This window comes from Equus quagga, chromosome 3 (assembly GCF_021613505.1).
Source record: "Equus quagga isolate Etosha38 chromosome 3, UCLA_HA_Equagga_1.0, whole genome shotgun sequence".
NCBI classification, from domain to species: Eukaryota; Metazoa; Chordata; class Mammalia; order Perissodactyla; family Equidae; genus Equus; species Equus quagga.
The window spans coordinates 62,912,289-62,940,030 of NC_060269.1; the positions used below are offsets into that span (position 1 = coordinate 62,912,289).

The 27,742-nt window shown below is 35.1% G+C and overlaps 1 protein-coding gene across 10 annotated transcripts in view; it reads right to left on the minus strand.

The window, feature by feature from the left end:
- Positions 1 to 27,742, minus strand: part of HMBOX1 (homeobox containing 1) — a 192,754-nt gene that overhangs the window by 111,731 nt on the left and 53,281 nt on the right. For all 10 annotated transcript variants that reach the window (XM_046657408.1, XM_046657405.1, XM_046657407.1 and 7 more), the window contains exons 2-3: positions 12,775 to 12,927; positions 5,906 to 5,985 (exon numbers count right to left, since the gene is read on the minus strand). In XM_046657408.1, the coding sequence (XP_046513364.1) occupies positions 5,906 to 5,928 (23 nt within the window). In that variant the 5' untranslated portion in view covers positions 5,929 to 5,985; positions 12,775 to 12,927. The remainder of the gene's footprint in view (positions 1 to 5,905; positions 5,986 to 12,774; positions 12,928 to 27,742) is intronic.

Here is a 27,742-nt window from a genome sequence, read left to right on the forward strand (position 1 = left end):
GGCACAGCAGTTAAGTGCACCCATTCCACTTCGGTGGCCTGGGGTTCGCCGGTTGGGATTCCGGGTGCGGACATGGCACGTGCTCGGCAAGCCGTGCTGTGGTAGGCATCCCACGTATAAAGTAGAGGAAGATGGGCACGGATGTTAGCTCGGGCCAGTCTTCCTCAGCAAAAAGAGGAAGGTTGCAGCACATGTTACCTCAGTGCTAATCTTCCTCAAAAAAAAAAAAAATCACTTAAAAACCACTCTATTGATGGACTGGGTACTCTAGTAATACTATTTTATATGTAAAATGTTTGCTCTATCTAGAATTTATAGTTACTTACTGAGTGTGAAAGGATTTGAGCTTTATTTTTTCCCAAATGGATAGCTGGTTGTCCAATATACTATACTGAGTAATATGTCTCTTTGATCTGAAATGCCACATTTATCATATATGTACAAAATTTCCACATAAACTTGTACCACCTTTGGACTCTCTATTCTACCACTGATTGTTTTGTCTTTCAAATACTTTAAAAAATAAGCCGGCAGACATCTAGAATTTTTATGTGAAATTGCTCTAGTTTTACAGACAGGCTCAATAAAAATAAAAACAAACACATTTTTTGGACAAAATAACATGTTGCAGTCCATTTGAGCCCATGGGCCACAGTATCTGCTTTATACATATACATATTATCTTCTGCTTGTTTAGAATATTCATTTGTGTAAGCTATCCATCATACAAGTCGTATTTTCAGGATTATTACATTGTCTTGATTGCCAAGTTTTTTCATTCCTAAATTTTATAATGAAAACTTTTAACCATACATAAAAGTTGAAAGAAATTTACAGTGTGAATACCCATATCCTAACCACCTAGATTTTACCATTAACATTTTACTTGCTTTACAACATATCTATCCATCCATCTCGCTATTCATCTTTTTTTTTTTTTTTTTGAGGAAGATAGCCCTGCACTAATATCTGCTGCCAATCATCCTGTTTTTGCTGAGGAAGAGCTAACATCTGTGCCCATCTTCCTCTACTTTATATGTGAGATGCCTGCCACAGTACGACTTGACAAGCAGTGCATAGGTCCACACCCAGGATCCGAACTGGCAAACCCTGGGCCGCTGAAGTAAAATGTGTGAACTTAACCGCTGCACCACCAGGCTGGCCCCTATTCATCTTATTTTTTGATGCATTTCAAAATCAGTTACAGACATCTGTATACTTCCTCCTTAATACTTCCACATGCATGTCATTAACTAGAGTTCAGTATTTGTTCAGGTTTTTTCTTTTGAGGTAAAATTTACATAAAAGAAAATACCCAAATCTTGTGTTTACCATTCCATGAGTTTTGAAGTGCATGCACAGTGAAACGCAAAGCCCTATGAAGATACAGAATATTACCGTCACTCCAGGAAGTTCCCTCATGCCCCTTCCTGGTCAATCCTGTCCCTTCCCTCAGAGGCAACCACTGCTCAGATGTTTTTCCCACCACAGGTTAGTTTTGCCTGTTCTAGAATTTCATAGAAATGGAATTTCTATGTACTCTTTTGTGTAAGGCTTCTTTCACTCAGCAGAAAGTTTTTGAGATTCATTATGATGTTGTATCAGCAGTTTGTTCCTTTTTACTGCAGAGCAGTACTTCACTGTAGGAATATTTTAGACACTTGGACTGTTTCCAATTATTAGCTATTCCAAATTATTTGGCTATTAAAATTGTACTACACTAATTTTCTTGTTAGCTTAATATACCCCCATTTTATTTATATATATATATAAATATAATATTTTTTTTTTCCTGAGGAAGATTAGCCCTGAGCTAACATCTGCTGCCAATCCTCTTCGCTTTGCTGAGGAAGATTGGCCCTGAGCTAACATCTGTGCCCATCTTCCTCTATTTTATATGTGGGATGCCTGCCAGAGCATTGCTTGATAAGCAGTATGTAGGTTCACTCCCAGGATCCAAACTGGTGAACCCCGGGCCACCAAAGCGGAGCGCACCAACTTAACCACTACGCCACCAGGCCACTCCTCCACCTTACCTTTTTTTTTTTTTTTTTTTTTTTTGGTGAGGACGATTGGCCCTGAGCTAACATCTGTTGCCAATCTGCCTCCTTTTGCTTGAGGAAGATTGTCACTGAGTTAACATCTGTGCCAATCTTCCTCTACTTTGTATGTGGGATGTGGCCACAGTATGGCTTGATAAGTAGTGTGTAGGTCCACCCCCGGGATCTGAACCCATAAACCCTGGGCCACTAAAGCAGAGCACGCATATTCTTTCCCCTTGAAAATGAAGTAGACCTGTCCACTGCTCACTTCCTTCTTTATGCTTTCAAAATACTTCATAAACTGACTTTACTTTAGATATGAGACTCCAAGAACTGTTTCATTATATGGACACAAAAAAACAACAATCATGATATTTTCCTATCCTATTTATATCAGAGCAGATAGTAATTTGTATATAACTCTTCAAAACTCTCTCTGTAGGGGGTAGCACTCTGTACATTGGCATAAAACTAAAATAAATTATATGAATATAAGAATATAAATAGATGAAGAAACATATCTATCCTAAAGCTTGTAGTAGAACTCTCACAACTAAAGAGTCCACAGTACCTAAAACAATGTAATATTTCATGTCGTTTCAGATTCACTGATGATGGGAACCACTTTTATTCCAAAAGTCATAAAAGGAGATAATAGAAGGCACCTATTATTTTGTCTGCCTAGAAAGTCTCATTGTTTCCCACCACTCGTCCTTGGGGCTGCCACTAATAATACTCTACCTCCTGGCCAACGGGGTGGGCACAAAAGGAATCTAAGCCTTGCCCTCCTCAAAATATTCAAGTTAGACTAATGGGAAGATGGAGGTCACTGTAACTGCGCTGAGTTGTGGGAAGATGTTAATCTGGGTACACTCCTCACCATGTTGAAGAAGCTAGTTTGTAGGAGAAAACAGCAGATGTATCAAGTACTGCAGAGCAAAGGAGAAAGCTCTGCAGTGTTCATATCCCTCGTTCTAGCAATTCCTAAGCTCCTGCTACAACCTTGCTTTTCTTGTTGTATTGTTATTTAACAGCATAAATTTTCCTTTATGCTTCACTTTGTTTAAATTAGATGTCTGTGCCTTGCACCGAGAGGTCCCTAATAAAAGATATACCTAAAGTAAAAACATCTACAATTGCTAGAATGAAATGTATAATCATTATAGAGTAGATTGATAATGGCATAAGGAGCAGGATCAAATCATGCATATGACACTGAAGGTACAATATTTTACTGAGAAAATGCCAAGATTAGAAGCTTTCTTGGATATTGAGAATAATATTCCAATGTGCATTAACATAAACAAAGGCATACATTCTGTCATTTCCAAATTTTATTTCTCATAATTTACCTAGTTTAAGCACATAATCATGAAATTATGGCAGTATGTGACCTACAAAGGTCATCTAAGTCCATGATACCAGCAATTCTTTTATAACAGAAAGAGATAACATGTAAGAACTGAATTAATTTTCTCATGCAGCAAAGGACTGTTCACAGGATAAGGAACATCTTTCACTTTAAATTACTAATCTGAATGCAGACTCAGGCCAACAATTGAAAGTGATGTGAGAAGAATTTTGACACAGCAATAACACAATGTTTAAAGCATAAAAGAACAATTAAATTCAGGAATTATGACTCAGTTCATAAACTGATGTTTTAAAAGACCATGCTATTGGACCATAATAGTAAGCCTATTTTACAATAAATTGTATCCCTACTTGCATATGTACTAAACCCATCTTGGATAAGGCATGAGGTCCAGAACATTCTTTCTTAAACTAAATTCTACAAACACATAGAGCAAAGAAGGTTAAAGAATGTATAAACGATTACTCTTGAAATCACATGCACAAAAATGACATTACTATCTTACTTGCAAAGCGTGAACAGTTAAAAAGATTTTATTGGATAACACAGCATTTTCTTCAGCTTGATTCTGCTGTCTTTATCTTTTTGTCTAGAATGACTAAGCAAAGTACGGCCTAGCCATAAGTTAGTTTTGTTTTGCATACATGATATTTACTGCAAGATGATTTAACACATTCTATAGTCAATCATAATATTCATCAACTAAAGATGTACTCAGGCCCTTCTTACTATTTATGGCACATTACCCTCTTTCACAATTATTATTATCATCATAGAAGTGGCGGTCTTAAAGTAAGAAAATGACAAGAAGTGAGAATAAGTAAAGAAATGAAGATTTACTGGGAACTGAGCTTGACAGTATAATAAAATGATTCTATAATTCAAACCAATAGGAGAACAGACTAAAGCAAAAGAATAGAGGCTATGACAATAGATAACAATATAAAAATGTTCTTCTCATAATAAAAATACTGCTAGAAAAATAAGATTTATATTCCAATGTGCCAATCACATTTTAATGGTTATCTTTAAATTACGACTGATTAAGACTGAGATTTAATTGCAGCCACCTTATACATGTTTAGAAAAAAAATCCAAGTAAAAATATGTAAATCTATAGAGGGAGATATAAATTAGGTGTGGAATCAGAGAATTGGAGACCACTTAGATAAAAATCATTCTTTCAACTGACATTTATTGAGTGCCCCCTGTTGTCAGACCATGTACAAGGCAGAGAAGACACAACAAGCAACAAATCAGCAAAAATTCCTGGCCTCATGATGCTTACACTCTACTGACTATTGAGAACAGCCATTAGCAAATAAATCATAAAAAGAAAAAAAAGGGAAATTAAGGCTGAAAGTGATGAAGTGCCATGACTTTGAGTTCACATCACTTGAGACTATTCCAGAGCCTTTTTGATATATGACAGAGTCAATAAGGAGGAAAAAACTGAACGAAAACCTAAATAATAAGGAAAATCTATCTTAATGTCTACTTACTGCATTATAGAACTGTCAACTAAAATGGAAGGAATTTGTTTATTTATTTGTGAGGAAGATTGGCCCTGAGCTAACATCTGTTGCCAATCTTCCTCTTTTCACTTGAGGAAGATGGTTCCTGAGCTAATCTGTGCCAATCTTCCTCTACTTTGTATTTGGGACACTACCACAGCATGGCTTGATGAGTAGTGTCTAGGTCCATGGCTGGGATCCAAACCTGTGAACCCTGGGCCACCAAAGCGGAGCATATGAACTTCATCACCATGCCACCAGACCGGCCCCAAATGGAAGGAATTTAATCGAAACACAGACTGTACCAAATTTTAGAACATACTTATGCTAAAGGAACTCTGCATTAGACTCTAAAGATGCACTTAATAAGCTAATAGATTCTCTAATATCTGAAATTCCGACAATACTTTTTTTCAAAGGTCTATTTAATATGAACTAGTGGTTAGTTCATATCCTAGCACAAAAAAACTCTCAACATGATACCACCATCTCAATTTGTATGTTTTGCCCAACTCCAAAGAAAGACTACCAACCACATTAGTTAACAGCCTTGACTACATTATTATGCCCAGTAGGTAAAGTAAAATGGCTAAGGTGCTTAGAAGTTTGCACACAAAAAGCATTATTAAGGTAAAATGCTTTCAGTATTTTGCCTGTCATAAGGAATCTAACACGAGCTCTCCTGAATGGTTAGCCATGTATTTCACAAGTTTCTAGGCTATTAAGCAGTTTAAAATAAGTAGAGTAATTTTACGTTCAACCGAAAATCAGTGTCAGACTTCAAAGTTGAAAAGAGAAATGGTCAAAGAGAAAGCTGATAGATTTGAAAGTTCATTCCTTATCACATGATTATGAAAAAACTCTTTCAACTCTACAAATGTCTGCTGTCATTTTGAGATCATAATCATAATGATTTCTTAACTTTATTAAAACAATTCAGAAGATAAAAATTAAGCAAAGGACTAGATACTTACACCACTGGAAAGGAACTGAGCATACTTTACATGAGGTTAAGCAATATCCTTTCTAGAGATGATCAGCGTTATTTACCATTCTGTAGAATAAAGAAGGAAAATTTAGAAATATTTATTAATCAAGTGTTGAATAGTGTTGAATAGAAATTTTAATTAAATAACTTAAGGATATTAATAATTAACATCAGCTGATCATGTTTTAAAAAATTATTTTGCAATTTTGAAATGAAACATCATTTTGAAGCAAAATTTTAAAAATAGAAAAATACTATATTGAGAGCTTTCAAAATTATTCTCTTGGAAAAAGTAATGAAAATCATACCCTGATGTTCAATCTGTCAATAGACACCACCCAGGGAAACATTAAAAAATGTAATGGTAGACATATAGTATAGTGATATTCAAGATAGCTTTATGATAATAATATCAGTGCATTTACATAGAAACCTATGGATAAAAAACACACCTCAGCATGATTGCAGCTAAAGGTCTTAACTGTAGGGTAAATTCTCAGGTGCAGTTCCAAGTATGTTACTTATTTTACTGCCAGCCAATCTTGAGTGACTTAATTTCTCCAAGCCTCAATCGCCGTTATCAAACAAGGTTAATAGATAACTACTTCAAAGGGCTACAAGAAGTTAAAACATTTTTTAAGTGGTGAAGGACTTCACAAACTGTCAAGCAGCAGGGGCTATTACTACCAATTTAAAAGAGAGATGACCATCCACGGTGCATTTAGATTACTGAACACAGTGTAAGTTAATGGAGTCAGTCAGTCCAGTATTTCTATCTTCTGATTAGCATTCTACTGCTTTATTCACCACTCAGACACTTTGACCACTTTCAATTCAGACATAGATCTTAACAAAAAATGCAATCTACTTTTCATGGTTTAGGAGCTAAAGATCACATAACTGAATGAACTTATTAGCAGTTTCAAACCACAATCTATAGAAGCAATATTTCCATTAACTCAAAGTTAAGATTACAAATTAGACAAAAGTTAAAAATGTTGATGTCAAAAACTCTCACATTAAAATACCCATTCAGCAATGAATTATATTAAGCAAAACCAAAATGTCTAACAGTGACTAATGATATATGTGAAATGTACAGGGTAAAGTCAGAAATCATTCATATTTGCATATCCTAAATTGTAGTTTTAATGAAGCTCCTGTTGTCGTTAATTTTCTTGCTGACTTAAGAAATACCTGTCCCAAAAAAGTAGATATAAAGTACAAAGAAAATCTACTGAAAACCCTGTTGATTCCATTTCCTAGGCAAAATAGCAATACCAAGCCACAAAACTATTGGTCAATACACATTTTTCACTCTTGCTCAAATTTAGTTAAAATATACTAACTATCTACTTGCCCTGGCATAGGCATAAGGTCATAATATGAGTAAGATACAGTCCTAATAGTGTAGGAGCTTATTAAACTGTGGGGGAGAGTGAAATAAAAATCTCACACACACAAACACCTCTCTAATAAAAGGCATAATGTGAAAAGACTAAAAATACAAAGTTTTGAGAGTAACAATTTAGAAATTAACCTAGGTTACAGAGAACTGGGAAGACTTTGAGTGAGATCTCAGCTGTTATCTGAAGATTAGAGTAAGATTTTCACCAAACCAAGGTGTGAAGGGAGGTGAGAATCAGCAGAGGAAAGAGTCCAGGAAAGGAACAGTTAAAGAAGATTATGAGGTATGTTTAGGGAATAAGTAGACCTGTGCTGCTGGCCTTTAACATGTATGTATGAGAAGCAGATAAACTAGAAAGGGAGGACTTCCACAATCTACGGAGGGCTGGTAAACGCCTTGGAGCAATCCTGACCCACATTCTGTAAGTATGAGGACCATGCTACAACTGAATCAGACAATCTAGGAAGTAAATCACCAAAGACCCTCATTTCACAGATGAGAAAACTGAGATTAAATCACTGACACAGACATATGTAACTGCAAATCACTGAATTTATGTTATTTATATTTCAGATATAAATGGGCTTAAAATAGTCGATAAAAACAAACTATTCTAAGGGCAGAAGACCAAACAAACAAGGTGCTATAAAAATTCTCTCCTCTCAGGTTCAATGGCACAGAGCCCTCCTGGCATAGAAGACAGATGCTTCTTTTTAATTGACATTTCTTTTTTAATGTTTTAAAAAAGTTTAAGGACTAAATAAAAATGTGTATTAAAATCACATTCATTAGAGAAGCTATCATCAAAAAACCAGAAAATAGCAAGTATTGGCAAGGATGTGGAGAAAATGAAATCTTTGTGTATTGCTGGTAAATGTAAAATAGTAGAGGTGTTATGGAAAACAGTATGGTGGTTCCTCAAAAAAATGAAACATAGAATTACTATGAGATCCAACAATTCCACTTCTGAGTATATACTCAAAAGAAGTGAAAGCAAGGACTCGAAAAGATATTTGTAAACCCATGTTCATAGGAGCATTAGTCACAATTTTCAAAAGGTGGAAACAAACTATCAATAGATGAATAGATTAAAAAGATGTAGTATATACATATAATGAAATATTATTCAGCCTTTAAAAGGAAGAAAAAATTCTGACATAATAACATGGATGAACCTTGAAGACATTACACTAAGCGAAATAAGTCAGTCACAAAAGGTCAAATATTGTATAATTCCACTTATATGAGGTACTTAGAGTTGTCAAATTCAAAGAGAGAGAAAATCAAATGGTGCTTGAAAGGGGCTGGAGGAGGGGGAACGGGGAGTTACTGTTTAACAGTATGGAGTTTCAGTTTGGGAAAATGAAAAAGTTCTGGAGATGGATGGCAGTGAAGTTGTACAATGTATATGTACTTAATGCCATTGAACTGTATGCTTAAAAATGGTTAAAATGGTAAATTTTATATTATGTATGTTTTACCACAATAAAAAAAGAGAGCATTATAACAATAGAAAATGTATATTAAATGGTATTAGGGATAAAACGCCACAGATGCTGGATCACATTCAAGCTCCCGGCTATAAAAGCAAGTAACCTATAAAAGATATGGGATCAGCTCCTCACTGGACTCCTCATCTGTTATACTTTAAAAAAACAAAAGAGAAAGTTGAATAACATTCATAAATGACAGTGAGAAAAGAATTTTGTATTAACAAAGCTTATATTTTGGTATATTAAAAAAATTGAAAATATGCAAGAATTTAGAGAGTGTATTTTCTCAGGTCCCCAAAATGAGTAAAATAATTGAGAAAGAGTTCTAACTAAGAAAAAATAAACCAGAATAGAGATGTGGTAACAGGGAAGATGAAAAGAGTAATATTATAAGCAATGAAACTTTCAGTTTATATTACATAATACACAGGTAATAACCGAATGCCTAGGAATGTACAACTTATATGATAAATAAGGACTCTTTAAACAAAAGGACTAGATCACAAAAGAATTTTAATGGATTTCTACAGAAGATGTGCTAAGTTATTTATTCAAAGTAAAAGAGTTGTAGGCAGGTTAGATGGAAGTAAGGAGACGTAAAAGTACTCTCGAGATCTGACCGGGAAGGAGAGGATAAGTGGAAAAAGACAGAGAGGCGTAAAATAAAAGTACTCTAAAGGTCTCATCTTTTCAAGGTCAAGGAGACATCAGGGGAAAAAATGAGCATCTTTCTGGAGAAAACAGTATTTTGTTTTCAGGTAACTGCAGGGAAATATGTATCAGCCAAGGTATAATTTTAAGGTCAAAAGTACTTAGATAAAGAGAAAGATTATACAACTAGAAAATATACATAGTTTATGACCAAGATATGCTGTATATACCAAATTACATAGCAAGTAATAAAGCAATGCTTTTTAGAATTTTAATAATTTTATTTTTAAAAATACAAATGGGGTTGGCTTGGTGACATATTGGTTAAGTTCATGCACTCTGCTTCAGTGGCCCAGGGTTCGCAGGTTCGGATCCTGGGCGTGGACCTACCCACAGCTCCTCTAGCCATGTTGTGGTGGTGTCCCACATACAAAAAGAAAATAGAGGAAGACTGCCACAAATGTTAGCTCAGGAAGAACCCTCCTCAAGCAAAAGAAAGAGGAAGATTAGCAACAAATGTTAGCTCAGGGCCAGTCTTCCTCACACAAAAAAAATAAAAATAAAAAATACAAATATACTGGGGCCAGCCCCATGTCCTAGTGGCTAAGTTCGGCATGCTCCACTTCAGTGGCCTTGGGTTGGTTCTCAGGTGTGGACCTACATCACTTTCCAGTGGCCATGCTGTGGCAGAGATCCACATACAAAATGGGAAGATTAGCACAGACGTCAGCTCAGGGCAAATCTTCAAGCAAAAAGAGGAAGATTGGTGATGGATGTTAGCTCAGGGCGAATCTTCCTCAGCAAAAACAAAAACAAAAACAAATATACTGAGTTATTTCAGTATATCTTTTACAATGGATAACTACAGTTGGAAAGAAGAAAAAATCAGAAATTTAACTACATTATCAATAATTATGATTTTTTTTCCTGAGGAAGATTCGCCCTGAGCTAACATCTGGTGCCAATGTTCCTCTTTTTTTTTCTTGAGGAAGATTATCCCTGAGCTAACATTTGTGCCAGTCTTCCTCTATTTTGTATAGGGGTCACTGCCACAGCATGGCTTGATGAGTGGTGTAGGTCCACGCCTGGGATCAGAACCTGCAAACCCAGGCCACCAAAGTGGAGCAGGTCAAACTTAACCACTACAACACGGGGCTGCCCCAGTAAACATAATTTTTTAAAGATACAAAAGATACCTTGTAACCCTCTAACAAAGACCAGATGTTTTTTCCTATGTCCAGTACCATGATCCATCATAAACATGGTCATAATGAAAGTTTTAACTAATTTCAGAGATATATAATCTAAAAAATTAAGAAAAATGTACAAACATACTTTTAAACTACAAGGTGATTTTAGATAATCTTTGGATCAAAGAGGAAATCAAAAGGGAAATTATGATCTACATAGTAAGCTATAAGAAAAAAACAGAATGATAATTAAAACCCAATTGACCCAGCAAAATTTGTATTCGGGACTAAGCTCATGGCCTTAAAGTCTTTCAATATTTTTAAAAGGCAAGGGGGGGGGGGGGGGAACTCAATAGATAAGAAAATAGAAAAATAACAAAATATGTCAAAATAAACTAAGAAGAGGAACTAAGAGATAGTGTTTGGTATTAATATAAAGTAAAGATGTTAGAGAAAGGATAAATAAGTCTAAAAGCTAGCTCTTTGAAAGATAATCACTCAAGAGTTTTTAATAAGGGAGTGAAAAAGAAAAAGACCGAGAGTGAAAACTCACAAGATTCAGAATGAAAAGAGAAATACAACCATAAGTATAGGAGAGAACTAAGAAAACAAAACTAAGACAACACAGATGTAATTTCATGGCAATTCATTTGAAAACCTAAAAAGACAAGAATGATTTCCCATTAAAATAACAAATATCCAAAATTGACCCAAGAGAAATGAATCCTTGAGTAAAACCAAATACCATAAATTAAAGGTAATTAAAAATCTACTATAGAAAAAGGCATCAAGACCAGATGGGTTCTCAGCAGATTCTTAATCTTTAAAAAAATATAATTTTAATAACATTAGACCATAGACAAATACAGAAAGTGTTCCAATTCATTTTATGAAGTCAGAATAACTCAATGTTAAATCTAATAATGGTAGTACACGAAACATATCATAAACCAATTTCATTTAAAAGTTAAATGTAAAAATTCTAAATAAAAACAATCAAATTAGACAATAGAGTCTAGCCACGTATCAAAAACTATATACATAATTCATTGCAGAAATGCGAGTGGTTCTTTTTTAGAAATCAACCTAATTCAATATATCAACAAACTAAGGAGAAAAAAATCATATGATTATATCAACAGATGTTGAAAAAGAATTTGGTAAAATTCAGCAGCCATTTATAATAAAAGCTCTATGGAAAAGAATAGGAAAAAATTAAACATTTTTGGGGAAAAAGAACAACAGCAAGTTTCCTAAATAGCAAAATACTAAAACCATTTCAAATAAAATTAAGATGGTATCCACACACAATAAATATATATATATATATTTATAGTACATATGTATGTGTCTATACGTATATATCTATATCAAGAACTTGTTTCAGGGCCGGCCCTGTGGCCGAGTGGTTAAGTCTGCGTGCTCTGCTTTGGCGGCCCAGGGTTTCACCACTTTGAATCCTGGGCACAGACATGGCACCACTCATCAGGCCATGCTGAGGCAGCATCTCAAATGCCACAAGTGGAAGGATCCACAACTAAAACTATACAACTACGGACCAGGGGGGTTTGGGGGGAAAAAAGGAAAAATAAAATCTTTAAAAAAAAAAAGAACTTGTTTCTATATGGAAATTTGAAGATCTGTGGAAGACTGGTTACTTTGAGCATAGGGTGGGAAATGGACAGATTAGGGAAAGGGTGGAAAGGAGATGGTTCACAGAAAATTTTTATTATTTTAACCATATGAATGTTATTACTCATTCAATAAATCAAATGAATAAAATTAGGAATTAGAGCAGGAAGTACTCTAAACCTTTTATAATTTAACACTGACTTGAAGATGACAGCAAACTAATATGACAGGAAAATAAATTAGGGCATAAATATTAGGATGGAAAAGAAAAATGCATTTTTGCTAACGGTCTGATAGAATACAGGCATACCTCGGACATACTATAGGTTCAGTTCCAGACCACCACAATAAAGCAAATATTGCAATAAAGCAAGTCACATGAGTTTTTTTGTTTCCCAGTGCATATAAAAGTTATGTTTACACTATACTGAAGTCTATTAAGTGTGCAATAGCATTATGTCTAAAAAAACAACGTACGTACCTTAATTTAAAAATACTTTATTGCTAAAAAATGCTAACCATCATCTGAGCCTTCAGCGAGTTGTAATCTTTTTGCTGGTGGAGGGTCTTGTAAAAACGTAATATCTGCGAAGCGCAATAAAGCGAAGTGCAATAAAACGAGGTATGCCTGTACCTAGAAAACACAAGCAATTCTAGTAAAAAATAACCCTGAAATTAATAAAATAAATTATAAAGGAGAGCTATGATAAATACACTTAAAGTTAAAAATTTTCACTAGTTTAGCAAGAAACACCTAGAAAAGCAACAGGAAAAATATTTCATTCACAGTAATAACTTGTCCTCAATATTTATAAATAACTGTATTGAGAAATAAGCCCAAAATATTTTTTTATTTAAAAATAAGATCTTAAGTTATAAAGGAGAAAATCTAAGAGCCACCAAGAAAATTGAACAAAAGGAGAAAACCATAAGTGAACTTCACTAACCACATATCAGAATATATTCAAAAGACACTTCAGAAGTCCCCCCTTATCCACAGTTTCACTTTCAGTGGTTTCAGTTACCCTTGGTCAACCAAAGTTCCAGAATATTAAATGGAAAATTCCAGAAATAAAATATTCATAAGTTTTAAATTGCCCTCCATTCTGAGCAGCATGATGAAAGCTGGTGCCGGCTAGATCCGTCCAGCCCTGGCCTGTTCCATAATCATCCCTTTGTCCAGTAGCCATACTGTATGTGCTATCTGTGAGTCACTTAGTAGCTGTCTCCATATCAGATTGACTGTAAGGGAATCGCAGTGCTTTTGTCCAAGTAACCCTTATTTTACTTAATAATGGCCCCAAAGCACAGGAGTAGCGATGCTGGCAATTTGGATATGCTGGCAATTTGGATACGTCAAAGAGAAGCTGTAAAATCCTCCTCTTAAGTGAAGAGGTGATAGTTCTCGACTGAATGAGGAAAGAAAAAAATCCTATTTGAAGTTGCTAAGATCTATGATAACTTTTATTACAGTACATTATCATTGTTCTATTTTATTATTAGATATTGTTGTTAATGTCTTACTGTGCCTAAGTTATAAATTAAACTTTATCATAGGTATGTATGTATAGAAAAAACATAGCATATTTGATTTCGGTACTACCCAAGGTTTCATGCATATCTGTTGGGGGTCTTGGAACATATCCTGCAGATAAAGAGGGACTACTGTAATCAAACCAATATGGCACTGGCATAGGAATAAACACATACAGGTGGAACAGAATAAAGAACTTAAATATAGATACCAACACATATGAGAAAATGTACAAGTCAAAGGTTGAACTTTATTTCAGCAGGAAAGGGTATTTTTTAAACAATTATCACAATACTGGGGGTTATCATCTAGCAAAAACAAAAACTAGATCTTTATCTTACATTATATATAAAAAATAAACTCCAGGTGAAATACAGGCAAATGTAAAAAATTAATCACAGCAATACATTCTACAACAAAATTTAGAAGACATGATAGGTCTTCTAAACATCCTTAACAGCAGAAATTTTAAAAGAAAAGATGTCAGTTTAAAATTTCGTATGATGAAAAAACCATAAACTAAGCAATTAAATCAGAAAAAAATATCTGACATGTAGAGAAAGAGCAGATCTAATTTGCCAAGTTTACAAAAAATAGTCAAACTTACTAGAAGTCAGAGAAATAACAATTAGTTTAACAATGAGCTATCACTTTAGGAAAAATTTAAAAGATTGATACTTTCTCCTCAAAAGGGTACTGTCATATTTCACTGGTCTAAATGTGAATTATGACATCCTTCTGGAAAAAAATCTAGCAACATATATTAAAATTTAAAGTACTTACACCTTTACTGGCAGTCCTACTACTGGGAATCTATCATAGAGAAATAAAAGTAATCATACATAATATGTACAAGGATGTTTATTGTCACTAATTTTCCAACTTCTTGTCTCTATAAACAGAGTCGTTTCAATCAACACAGGAATGGCTGAATAAATTACAATATACTTTGACCAATTAACACAATGCAATCATTAAAAGAATAAATTAAAGTTTTATCAGGTAACTTGGTGAGATTTGCACATTGCAGTGCTGAGTAGAAAAAGCAAAATGCAATCAAATGAGTATAACACGATCAGGTTTAAAAAGAAAAACTACAATTAAAAACAATCCCTTTATTAAAATGTGCGTCTCATGTCAGTGTGTATATCTACATATATACATACGTACATACAGATATCTAAGAACATGACCATGGAGAAAAAAAAGGTAGTCAACAGGTAATGGAATTGGGGTAAAGAATGTGTGTGTGTGTATAGAACATGGGTCAGGAAGGATAAATGCATATATGCAATAGATATACGCATACACATTTATGCAATAAAATTGTAAAAATTTCTACTATCAGAAATGGACTCAATTATCAAAGGATTAGGGTTGTTAAAATTCTACACAAAGTCAGGTTAAGCAATAAAGAAGTCTACTGTTAGCATTGTTGACCCTTGAAGAAAAAGATAACCCAGAAAATTCATTAGGAATAAGAACCCGTAGATGCTGTGTTACCCACAGGTGGGAAGAAGGCTTTTTGTTACCCTAGTTTCTCCCTTTAATATAAAAAGTAGTAACTACGTAAGGTAAAGGAAAAGGTGAATTTCAAAAGACACAACAAAAGGTAAGTCTGCCTCCCATCCCAAACTCTTTTTGTCTTCCATCCAAACACAATTCACAGTTTCTTCATACATCTTTGCACACGTGAGTATAACTTTGGGATAAATTCCCAGTAGTGGAATTGCTATGACAGAGCATATACATCTTAAATTATGATAGATAGATTTTGTCAAATTGCCTCTCATAGAGACACCAATTGACCCTCCCACCTTCAGAAAATACTTAATTGTGAATCCAGTACATCAGTGGTGATTTACAATTGAATTTACATTATGCAGTTCGGCATGTATCTGTTTTACTCAGTAACAGTAAACACAAAAATGGCAGAATATTTAAATCAAGGAAGAAGGAAATAAGAAACAAAGAGTTTAAGGCTTAGGAAGAAAACAAAGCATAAGAGAGAGTAAAGAGCTTAGTTACAGCACAGGCAGCAAGCAAGTCATCAAAGGGAGAGGTGACAGGGGACACTGCAAACACCAGTTAGTGAGACCCTTAGGCCCAGATTTGGATACCAAAAGAGACTTCTCAGAAGTTTGAAACAGCCATTACACAGCCCCTTTTACTGCTCTTTTAGCACTTCACACAGAACCCAGTGTTATCCACCTAAAATACCTATTTAAAACAAAACAAAAAACGTGTTAAAGTACAGAGGTACAGAAGCCTCACAATCCCTTAAATTAGATGCTTTCAATTTACGGAGGAGGAAATGCACCTTCTTCCTGAGTAGATAAACATCTAAAACACACACACACATAAATACATAAACAAACATAATACATGAAGGTAAAAAAGGTCTTAAAACTCCACCAGAACAAATAAAAAGTGAACATCCCTTCCTTTTAGCTCTCAGTCTTTTTTTTTTAAAGTATAGTTGATATACAATATTACACTAGTTTCAGGTGCACAACAAGGTGATTCAACATTTATATACACTACAAAATGATCAACACGGCAAGTCTAGTAACCATCTGTCACCATACAAAGTTACTATGATATTAATGACTATATTCCCTATACTGTACATCACATTCCTATGACTTATTTATTTTATAACCAGAAGTTTGTGCCTCTTATTAGCTCTCAGTCCTTCTGTCCAAAGATAAATACTAAGTTTCCTGTGAATCCTTATGAAGATAAAAGTTAAGAAATAAATATACATAGACCTGCATATATCTAACATACAATTCTTTTTTTATAACGTTGGATTTTAAAAACTTTTTACTATGAAAATTTGCAAACATATAAAGGCAGAGTAATAGATGCTTAAATACCCATTACCCAGCTTGAATAATTAACAACCGCCCACTCTGCTTCCTGGTTCCAATGGATATTTTCAAGCAAATTCCAGACATTTTATCATTTTAACATACAATTCTTAGTAAGCTTCAATATCTGGTTTCCAAATCCAGAGTAGATTAGATATAGAAACTTAGAAAGTGGTTGGGAAGATATAAAAAGGCTTTACCACCAAAAAATGATAGCTGTCTGAAAAGAATGAAATAAAATAAATTAAAACAACTATTTAATTATAGATATATACACATTAACAACACCGACTCATTAAAAGTTAAAGTCATGTTTAGGATCTTTGTTTTAAAAAGGCAGGAAAGTATGTGATACATTTGTTTTTAAAAGGTTAAAAGAAAAGTTTACATTTTAGGAAGTTAATCAGAAGGTGTCTCACTTATGTCAAACATTTCTTCAACAACGCCTGATAAATCAGGCCTTACCACATTTAGTTGTGATTTGAGAGGCACATAGAGAGCTTTGCTGTGAAGAATGGTTGATGACATGTGGGAAAAACAGAACCACAGATATTAGGAATTAAAAACTCATCTAGATTAGAATACTAATCTCTCAAATAACATCTTTCATTATCTTAAAACTGTAAATAAAACTACTACCACTATTTAATGAATACTTCCCTGGGCCAGATACTCTCTGGGTTAAATGCTTTACACATACAAAGTCATTTAATCTCACAATCCCCTGAGGTAGGTAATTAAGACAAGACACTACTTGCCCTAGGTCAATCAGCTAATGGACTTCCCTTTTCTTATTAGAACTGTAGTTGAAGTACTTACTTAGGCCTCACCTTTCTCCTATACATAAGATTAGGGATATCATTTTCTATCATTTCTCTGGAGCAAATGTGTAACTATGATAGGTATCATGCAGCAAGTTGAGCAACAGATATACCACTAAAATATTTAATGATGTTTATATTGTTTTACCCATTATGATTCATGATTAAAGGTAAGTACATCATATACCATGGAGATTTTACTCCAAAACAATTATTACATATATGACTTATCAAATCTTTAAAGACGTATAGATATTCATGTAGCTTTTCCTACATTTCCAGTGACAGGGAAGTTTAATGGAGTTTTCCTGAGAAAGATCTTCCTTTTATAGATTCTCAAACTGTTTCTTGTAACTTCAACCTACTAGTATGGCTGAATCAATAAAGACTAAATTTCCTCTTTTCTCTTCCACAAGACAGCCTTTTAAATATCTGCAAGATCTGTGCAAAGAGTCTCCATGCTAAATATTCCCAGCCTTGACTCCAGTTTGACATGGTTTCCTCCTCTGTCATTATCCTGACTGTCTTTTCTCAAAAAGCAGTTCCCAAACTCAACAGGATACTTCTGTAGAGAGTCTACCAGAGCAGGATACAGGAAACTATGAGTTCTCCTGTCCTGGACGTAAAATTATATTATTTTCTCCCACTACTCCAAAGTTCTTTTTTCTGTGTATTAAATTTGCAGAAAAAAGCCTTTTGCACGCTCATTCAAGAAGCAGTGATTAAACATCTATGATGTAACTAAACCAGGCTTCCCTTTTCCCCAGGCTTCCCTTCTCTAAACTCAGCAATTGTTTTAAATGCAAAAGTTTCGTTTTTTGCTTTCTTTTTTCTTCTAAGCAAATATTACTATTTAACATATATTTATTTTATTTGTCTATTATCTGTGTCACTATTGTCTATATCTGTATCCCCTCCTAAAGTAGTATCTGCAACATAACAGGCACTATAGTATTTGTTGAACTAACTCATGAATAGATACAAGAGGGTGGAACATTCATATTCTTTATGGCTTCTGTAAAGGAGTCTCTAAGCTACTATATTTCACTGCTAGATGATCTTGATGCTTTACCAGTAAATACAATTAATCAGAAGAACCACATGACTGCCACATACCCTCTAGAATTTACTATGGTAGTCTAATAATGGTAATTATAGGTTTTGATCACTATAAGATATGTGGTGGTTTTTGATGTTACTCTCAAAATGTTCCCTACTTTTCTTTCATTCTAAAATAATTATATAACCTGAAAATAAAAATACACATGCCCCTATTAATAACAGCAGGTCACTGGTAAACTCTATTGAACTATGCTATGAAATGTTAGGGAATACTTATCCTTAGGTCAGAGACTGAGCTACCATCTCTGCCTATATATGTGTACTCGACTCAAATGTACTTGACTACAACCACGGGCACCTTTTATCATAGTCACTTTAGATGCCACTTCCCTGTGGCTTCATTATTTCTGAAAGAGTTGTAGTTGTACATACTCTGTGGTTTTCACATTTTTTGATTCATTTTAATTCAAAACATCTATGAAGCAGCTATTGTTTATACTATATTATAGCATTCCCTACTATGGAAGTCTCAGGGTGCTCTACTCCCACGGGGTTGTCACTATTAAGTTACATGTGACCCAACTCCATTCTGATTGAATTACAGTACAAAAATGTACCAGGCAACACTTTCTATGTCAGTTTAGGACAGTTGTTCTCAAACTGTTACGTATCAGAATCACCTGGATGTCTTTTAGAAGCATAGAGAAGGGGTCCAAGAATATTTTTAAACAGCTCCTGAGGTAATTCTACTTGGAAACTACTGGTTTAGAAGACAAGAAAGAACTCTCATAATGCAATGCCATATCTCGTGTCAAATACAATGTCTAGGCATAAAGACAATTTGAGCATAATGTCACTCAAAGCATCTTCTATTATTTCCCATACCAACATTCCAAGCTGACTACTTAAACAAAACAAATTTAATTAGTTATTTATAATTAAGGTAAATTTGACAGCACTTAAGATATACGTACTTCAAGGGAATTCATATAATAGACATTGATCAAAGCAACTCATAAATATTCCAAAACTAGCCTCTCTAACCTCTATTCATCTTACATAGTAAGTACTTGCCCCAGCCAAGCAATTCTCTTAGCCCTTCTGAAATGGAATGCTTTCCTCTCCCTTTCCTTTCTACCAGCCTCAGTGACTCTATTAGTTTTTTTTGGTGAGGAAGATTGGCCCTGAGCTAACACCTGTTGCCAATCCTCCTCTTTTTGCTTGAGGAAGATCAGCCCTGAACTAACATCTGGGCCGATCTTCCTCTATTTTGTATGTGGCTCGCAGCCACAGCATGCCTTTGATGAGTGGTGTAGGTCACTGCCTGGGATCCAAACCCATGAACTCCAGGGCTGCCGAACTTAACCACTATGTCACTGGACTGGCCCAGTGACTCTTATGTACAGCAAACATCCTTTTAAAAACTCTCTGCTAGAAAAGTACCATCAATATATTTCTGTTACACTATATTATAATGTGTACAACAAATCTTTCTCTCTCTCCTAGAATGTGAGTTTCTTAGGAGAAAGCATTGTTTCTGATCAACTGTTGGAGTTCTAGCTCCTATCAATGTGGTAGCAACGTTGTAAGCAGTAAATAAATCCTTGCTTAGTGAAGAAATGAAAGAAAATGCCTATTTTCAAGCCTCATTCAAATAAGATAATTTTAAGGGTTCCAATTCTAAAAATTAACACCAAAAGATTCTGTTACTAAATTTAAAAGTAATGTAATTGGAACATTTTCTAAGACAACTGATCAGCATGTATTAAGTACGTACTATAAGACAAATGCTGTGCAAGTGCTAAGGACAGAAAAAAATGGGCTTGGCTCTTGATAGTCAGGTAATACGAGTGTTTCCAGGACCAAAAAGATATCCTGTCATTGGTTTATGATCTACATCCACAGTGCCCTTGGAGCCAATCTCTGTAAGGACTGATGACACCCTTCAGGTAGCTAAAAATACTAGACTGAGAATTCAGGAGTTCAACAACTCCATGTTGCTTAACCCATGACAGTTCTCCAGAGTTCACTACAACAGGAAAACTTACAATTTGAATGGCAGAGTCTCCTATCATCATTATAAAGATTTTAAAAGTCTGTGTGACTAGCATTCAAAAAAGGAACTATCCCAGACTAAAACAAACACAAAAAAAATTCCTATTGGCATACATCCAGAATATTTTGATGTTAAAATATAACAGTTTACTCACAGAACCAATCTACATGCCCTGATCTATTGCGCAAACATCCAGCATATTTTGATGTTAAAATATAACAGTTTACTCAGAGAACCAATCTACATGCCCTGATCTATTGCTCAAACATACATATGGCTTCGAAGCCTCTCTACTCTTTTCCATGCAGAGTATATAATACACTGATAAACAATTATCAGAGCAAAAACTTGTGGTTCTGCATGTCTGGAAGATCCAATATTTTCTTCCTCATTTTGCATTTCCTCTATCCCAGCAGTTTCCCAACGTTTAATAAATGAAATAATTATAGAATTGGAGTACGATTTCTTTAAGTTAGACTAAGGTGAGTCATAAAATCTTACATTAAATTAGAATTGAAATTAACAATGTATTCCAATCATCTCAGTTTACAGATGAAAAAAAAATCTGGTAATACAAACAAGAAACCATGACTCCCAGGTTAGTGCTTATACTAATTTACCAATAAATAAAAGCAAAAATTCCAGTCAGTCATTCAGAAACTTGGGGTCTATTTAAATGCATGTCATTTGAAGGTTTTGTTAAGAGTTCAGAGTTGTTATAAATGTGCAAACAGACACTGTCCATAATTGGCCCTAGGCAAGTATTTCCTGCTGCAGAGAAATAAAATTTAACATATTTCAGGAAATGTCATCTTAAGAAAAACCACACAATGAGATAATTGTTTGGTATCCACTTTCCCTATAGGCACTTCTTTTTATGCTTCAGTCCTGCAGGACCTTGCATTCATTCATTTATGCTTTCCACAAATATTTACTGAGCACATATTATTAGGCACCAGGAAATAGAGCAAAATCCCTGTTCACATAAAGCTTACATTCTTGTGGTGAAGATAAGCAAATTAAAAAAAAAAGTCAAACATACAATATTTAGATCATGATAAGTACAGCAGAGAAAAACATAGCTGGGAAATAATTTAGGGATTGTGGGTGGTAGGGTTACAATTTTAAATAGGGTGCTCACGGAAAGCCTCAGTGAGAAAGTTAAATCAGAGTAGAGATTTGAGCACAACCAGAAGGACCTACAACTAGTATATACAACTATGTACCAGGGGGCTTTGGGGAGGAGAAGACAAAAAATTTAAAAAAAGAAGATTGGCAACAGATGTTAGCTCAAGTGCCAATCTTTAAAAAAAAAAAAACAAAAAGACTTGAATGAAGTTAGGAAGCAAGCCATGTAGATATAGAGGAGAGAACATTCAATATCAAGACCTTGAGGCAGAAACTGTCTATCACGTTCAAAGAATAGCACTGAGGATAATGTGGCTAGAGTTACAAGAGCAAAGGGTAACATTTTAAAATACGAAATCAGAGAAGCAGGGGCTACTGGAAGGGCCAGATCAAAAAGGAACCCACAGCTGAAAATTTCTATTAAAAAATGCTAAATATTATCTTAGCTAGATAGGGATTAAATCAACAGCTTCACTAGGGATGACCTAACTTTACAGGAAACTTAGAATGAGTTGCTAATGGTAGAATTTCTAATAATATCAATAGGTTAGTAGAGATATTATTTTTGGACATTCCCAGCATCCATTAAATTGTACCTCAGAAAGCATCATCAACTACTCTTAGGACTAGCTTTGAAGCATCCTCTTGTCAATTTACTAGGAGGTGAGTGCTATAAATAAGATAAGAAGGCAGAGGATGAGGGAATTCATACACTCTCCATTCCAAGAGAAGTGGAGAAATGTTTTACCTCCCATATCTCAGGAGGATATGCTAATATATAATTCAAAATAAGCAGATAACCAATCAGATAATGTTTTACAACTAAAAGTTGAAGTCAAACAAATTCCAGGAAGCCAACTCACATTGTACTCCAATACCGATAATACTGTAACCAACCCCAGGACAACAGTTTCTTTTATTTTCCACCTTCCCCACAGTCTACAATAGTTATTTTAGGGCATCACATTTTGTATTGCCTGACTGAACAGACATAAAAAGCATCTCAAGTCATGAGAAAAGGCTTTCCTCCTGAGTTGGGGAGCACACAGCTTTCTCACACTCCTGTCTTTAAAAATCTGGGGCTGCAACTAACCATCTCATTTTCTCCATTTCTTTTGTTTCTCTCTGTTTCCCATGACCTGGCCATTCCCAGTAAGATCACATATTCTACTCCAGAATCATAACTTTATCTGCTAGTCTCCATATACTTCAGATCCCTTATTCTGAATTATTTTCCTCAGATATCTACTGACAAGCTCATGAGTTCTGAAACTACAATGATAATTATAAAAGTATAATGCACCACACAAATATACACTATTAATACTTTAAATTATTTATTATATGCTACCATATACAACTGGCCCTCAAAAAGCACCCTCTGGGGGCTAGTCCGGTGGTGCAGTGGTTAAGTTTGCACATTCCCCTTTGGTGTGCCGGGGTTCACTGGTTAAGATCCCAGGCGCAAACCTGCACATTGCTTGTCAGGCTGTGCTGTGGCAGGCGTCCCACATATAAAGTAGAGGAAGATGTGCATGGATGTCAGCTCAGGGCCAGTCTTCCTCAGCAAAAGAGGAGGATTGGCAGCAGATGTTAGCTCAGGGCTAATCTTCCTCAAAAAAAAAAAAAAAAAAGCAGCCTCTGTACTATAGTTTTATACCTAATTATAGGTGGTAAGACTTTTTCAATTTTTGGAAGAATTTCCAGATTCAAATCAGCTTTAAATCATTTATATTACGTCTAACCAGCACTAAAAATGTGCTAAGTCTGTATGCCATGCTCTTTATTACTTATTTCATATGAGTTAATATACAAGAAAAATAAAGACTTAAAAATACCTATCAAGCACATTCATATTACAGATAATCCCTATGAAAGGCAGAAAATAATGCAGTCTTAAAATTCTGAGCTTATACTTTAAGCCATATCCCCAAATACTAAGTATTAGATAATGTCAACATAAAATTGATAGGTTGTCGTTTTAAACTGAAATTTATAGCTGTTAAAATCCACTCTGCTTATGGTGAACTAAAACAAAACCAAGTATATGCTAAACCAAGTGGTGTCAATTACCCTTCTTAGCAGGTTCTTTTATCTGAGACCTTCTCTATCTTACGTGAGACCTCTTTCTGCTGTGTTAAAGCCACAGTCTCCAATTGCTCTCCATTCTTATTCTTGTCACACATAGTTTAAAAAGTAATCTTTCTAAAATGTAAAACTGGGAGTAGGACAGAATAATACAAAGAATAAGAGACTTAAAGCAAGACTGTTTTGTGTTCAAAATCTCAGGTTCTACTACTTGTTAGTAGTTTGTTAGCCTTTTGATCTTGTACAAATGTCTTAATCTTGCTGAGCCCGGGTTTCCTCCTCTGTGAATTGTGGACAATGACATCTACCTAAAGGGGTCACTATGAGGACTAAATAAGATAGAATAATAATGTTCCTAAGTAGGCACTCAGAAATGTTAGCTCCCTAGCCCTCTTGTAAGCTTGAACTACCAATCTTTGCAGAAGGTTATCACATCCTAGAGGAAAACTGATTTAAGGAGAATATCAGAAAAACAATGTAATGGCTGATATTGAGAATAACTGCTTTCTCGTAGACAGTTTATTTGGATAACTAAACTACGATGAGAAAGTAGTTTTGTGAGTATGCAGAAATCCAAAGGTAGGCAGAAAGCTCTTAGCCAAGAACTGCTTGGACAAGGCTTGCTTTCCCTAGTAACTGCAAGGACTCATTATCTCAAGTTTTTTACCAAAATTCAGATTTTTATAGTGCCTCCAACTAACCTTTTAATTACTCTAATTATAAATAAATGACTTCAACTATTTGAGAAAAAGCATCAAAGGCAGTAGTTTCTAATCATCTTAAAGGAAGTACTTTTTATCTCCCAAAAGCTGTGTCATCACCTTTGATGGATTGGGGAGGGAGCCATGGAAGTCTGACAACCTAGAGGAGGTTAAGAGGGTGAGCACAAGGAAAGTGACATGAAATAAGGACAATGGATGAAATGGCATGGTATCTTTTTCCATCTGGCTCTCTGAACTGGTTTTGAGCCCAGAAGGAGTAAAAGAGTAAATCGAAAAGATAAGAAACCTTTTCAAGAGACACTGTGAAACTGTGAGCGCAAACTGCTGCTTTGGAATTGGGGGGCGGGGGAGGGTGTGGGGGTGGAGGCAGCTCTCTAATTCAGCCCTGCACCTCCTGGGTACCTGGAAGACTGGCAGTTCTGAAAGCTCTAAAGACAGCAGTCCTGGCACTGCTAATAACCCTCAGAGAAGGCCTAGTAGCAGCGGCAATGATAAGGCCTGACACTGGGGTGGCTTGGGGGATGGACTTCCCAAGGAGACTGTAAGAAAAGAATATTCACTTGTTTCTGAATACATGTTACATTCCACTCAATGACTCCCAGAAATACTTAAGGAACTCTGAGGAGGGCTGGGGGCTTGTGTGAGCAGGAGGGAACTAAAAGCTATACTCCATCTCTAGATAGGTGATGAAGCCTAGAAACAATCATGCTACAAAAATATAAAAGTATTATGTAGAAGAGTGAAAGAACAGAAAACAATACTCTGGCAAGAGAGTCAAGAGGAAAGTCTTACCGGATTTTTTTTTTTTTTTTAAACAGGCTATTGCTCACTGAACAGGAAGTAGAAGAGAAAAAACATGAGAATGGCTGGAAAGAGGTTACTCAAGGCTCTGCTGGGAACCAACACACTTAGTTATGCAGTACCTACTTTCCAAAGTGGAATCTTTCAACTGCTTTAAAATGTTTCTTTTCTAAGGCATTGAAAGCAATGAGATCATGTTCTTGATTAAGTGCCAGGTTTTTTTCCCCTGCAACCCAGAATGTTGAAGTTAAAAAGAAGAAAAATTAGAGGAATGAAAAAGGGTGACAGTAGGAAGAATTGGGAACAGAAAACAGGGAGGTGGTGAACATAAATATATTTTATCAGGCTAGTGGTAGAAAATTATGGAATAACCAAATACACAGTTTGTTTTAAAAGTTAAGCATATCTTGCCCTATTCCAAAAATACAACCAATATCAATTCAATTTATTTAACTCGTGTTTTCCTATTCTGTTTTTCCAGAGTTAAAGTAACATACATAATCCCTTTATGTCTCACAGCACTAGTATTAAGTAATTATAAACACATAAATAAGCCATTTGTGAAAGATGGGGTTTGTACTAATACCACAGAGCTTGCTGGACCACAAAAAGGAATCTGGAGGCTAGTCTTAGACAATTTTGGTCCATATGTTTTCAAAGTGGAAATAAATGATATTCACTACCCTAAACAATGGATAGTAAGGGACAGAATACCTAAAATAAGCAAGAAGTCAAATGTACAAGAACTAGAGGTTAAACTCCATCTCGAAATGCAACTCCTCTGGTTTATAGGATAAATAACAAAACACAGTCCATGTATTATACTTTGTATCCATGACAATGCCTTCCACTTACATCACTAGCTATTTAACGTAACTTTATATTTAAATAGCACTTTATACTTTTTCAAAGTATACTTACATTTCTCATGTGATGTTCACAATACCCTGTGAGGTATGTATGGCAGATTTTCATTCAGTTTCAGATACCAAAGCAGACACAGAAAGGTTGAGAAAACTTACAAATCAGTTGTAAACCAGGGATAGAACGTAAGGGTCCAGACCATCTGGTCCAATGTTTGTCAAAGTAACGTTTGTGGGCTATCACTCATCTATCCACTCAATGCTTATTAAGTGACAACTCTGTTCCAGGAACCATAGGCAATAAGCATATACAGGCAACAGGAACATACAGAGAACACACATAGTTTCCACCCTCATGGAGCTTACAGTTTAGTGAGTCATCATTTAAATAATTATACAAATACATGGCAAAGCTTCACTTGTGGTGAGCGCTATGATGGGGTACTCAGTGCTGTGAGAATATATAATATGGGAGAGTTGACCCAGGAAAGGACTCACTAGGAATTAATGATAGGCTAGCAAAGGATTCTCTCAGGAATTAATGATAAAGCTCAGATCTGAAGGATAGGCATCATACAAAGAAAGAAAACACTAATTCTAAGCAAAGGCAACATCACGTGCAAAAGGCCGAAAGTACAAGCGGCTGTGTAAAATGCAAGAGATTGAAGGAAGAGCAGTGTATTTGAAGCAGAAGGCCTGACCCCCAACTTGGAAAGGTGAGATCAGGATTCCCCATGTGATCTTAGACATATCAAGGTTTGAGTGACTACTGCTCTAATCTTATTATTGTTTTATGATATCTTGATGTTTCACTCGGGAATAGAGGGTGGACTGAAAAGAAAGCAAAAATAAGGGAACTATGTCCACTAAAAAGTTGCCAAATTATCTGAATTCCAGGGGGTGATATCACTCTTAATTTAGGGCATTAAAGAGAGAATTTATAAAGGTGATAACATTTGCCCTAGGCTTTTAGAGGTGTATTAAATTTCCATACATAGAGGATAAAGAGGCTACTATAGATAAAGAAATGAAGAGACTGAAAAGATACCTCTTGCTGCTCCATAGGAGTGTGACTATTTTATTTTAATGTAGCCTTTCCTAAGTGGTACTTCAGAAATATCATGCCCATAATATCGTAAAGTTGCAGAAGTCTTGTAGCTTACAAAGCTTTAATTTTATACTCACAACAAATCTATTAGGTTCAAGGGCACACATTAATTCTTTCAATTTTGCAGATAAAGAAAGCCAGCTGAATGAGGTTGACTTGTGTGCAAGGTCACATTTCAGTACTGCTCTTTCCTTTTAATATTATAGATTCCTGATCACCAGGATGTGGACGAGCTATCAAAGTTTCTTACCTGAAATATGGGGACTAGGCCTGGGATACTAGACACATAAGAATTCTATCCTAATTTGAGGCAATAGCCAGTTATCCTACCTTTAATTAAATGAAGGTAATATTAATAGGCAGGTGGCCTTTTCAGACAGTGAGAGAGGGAGA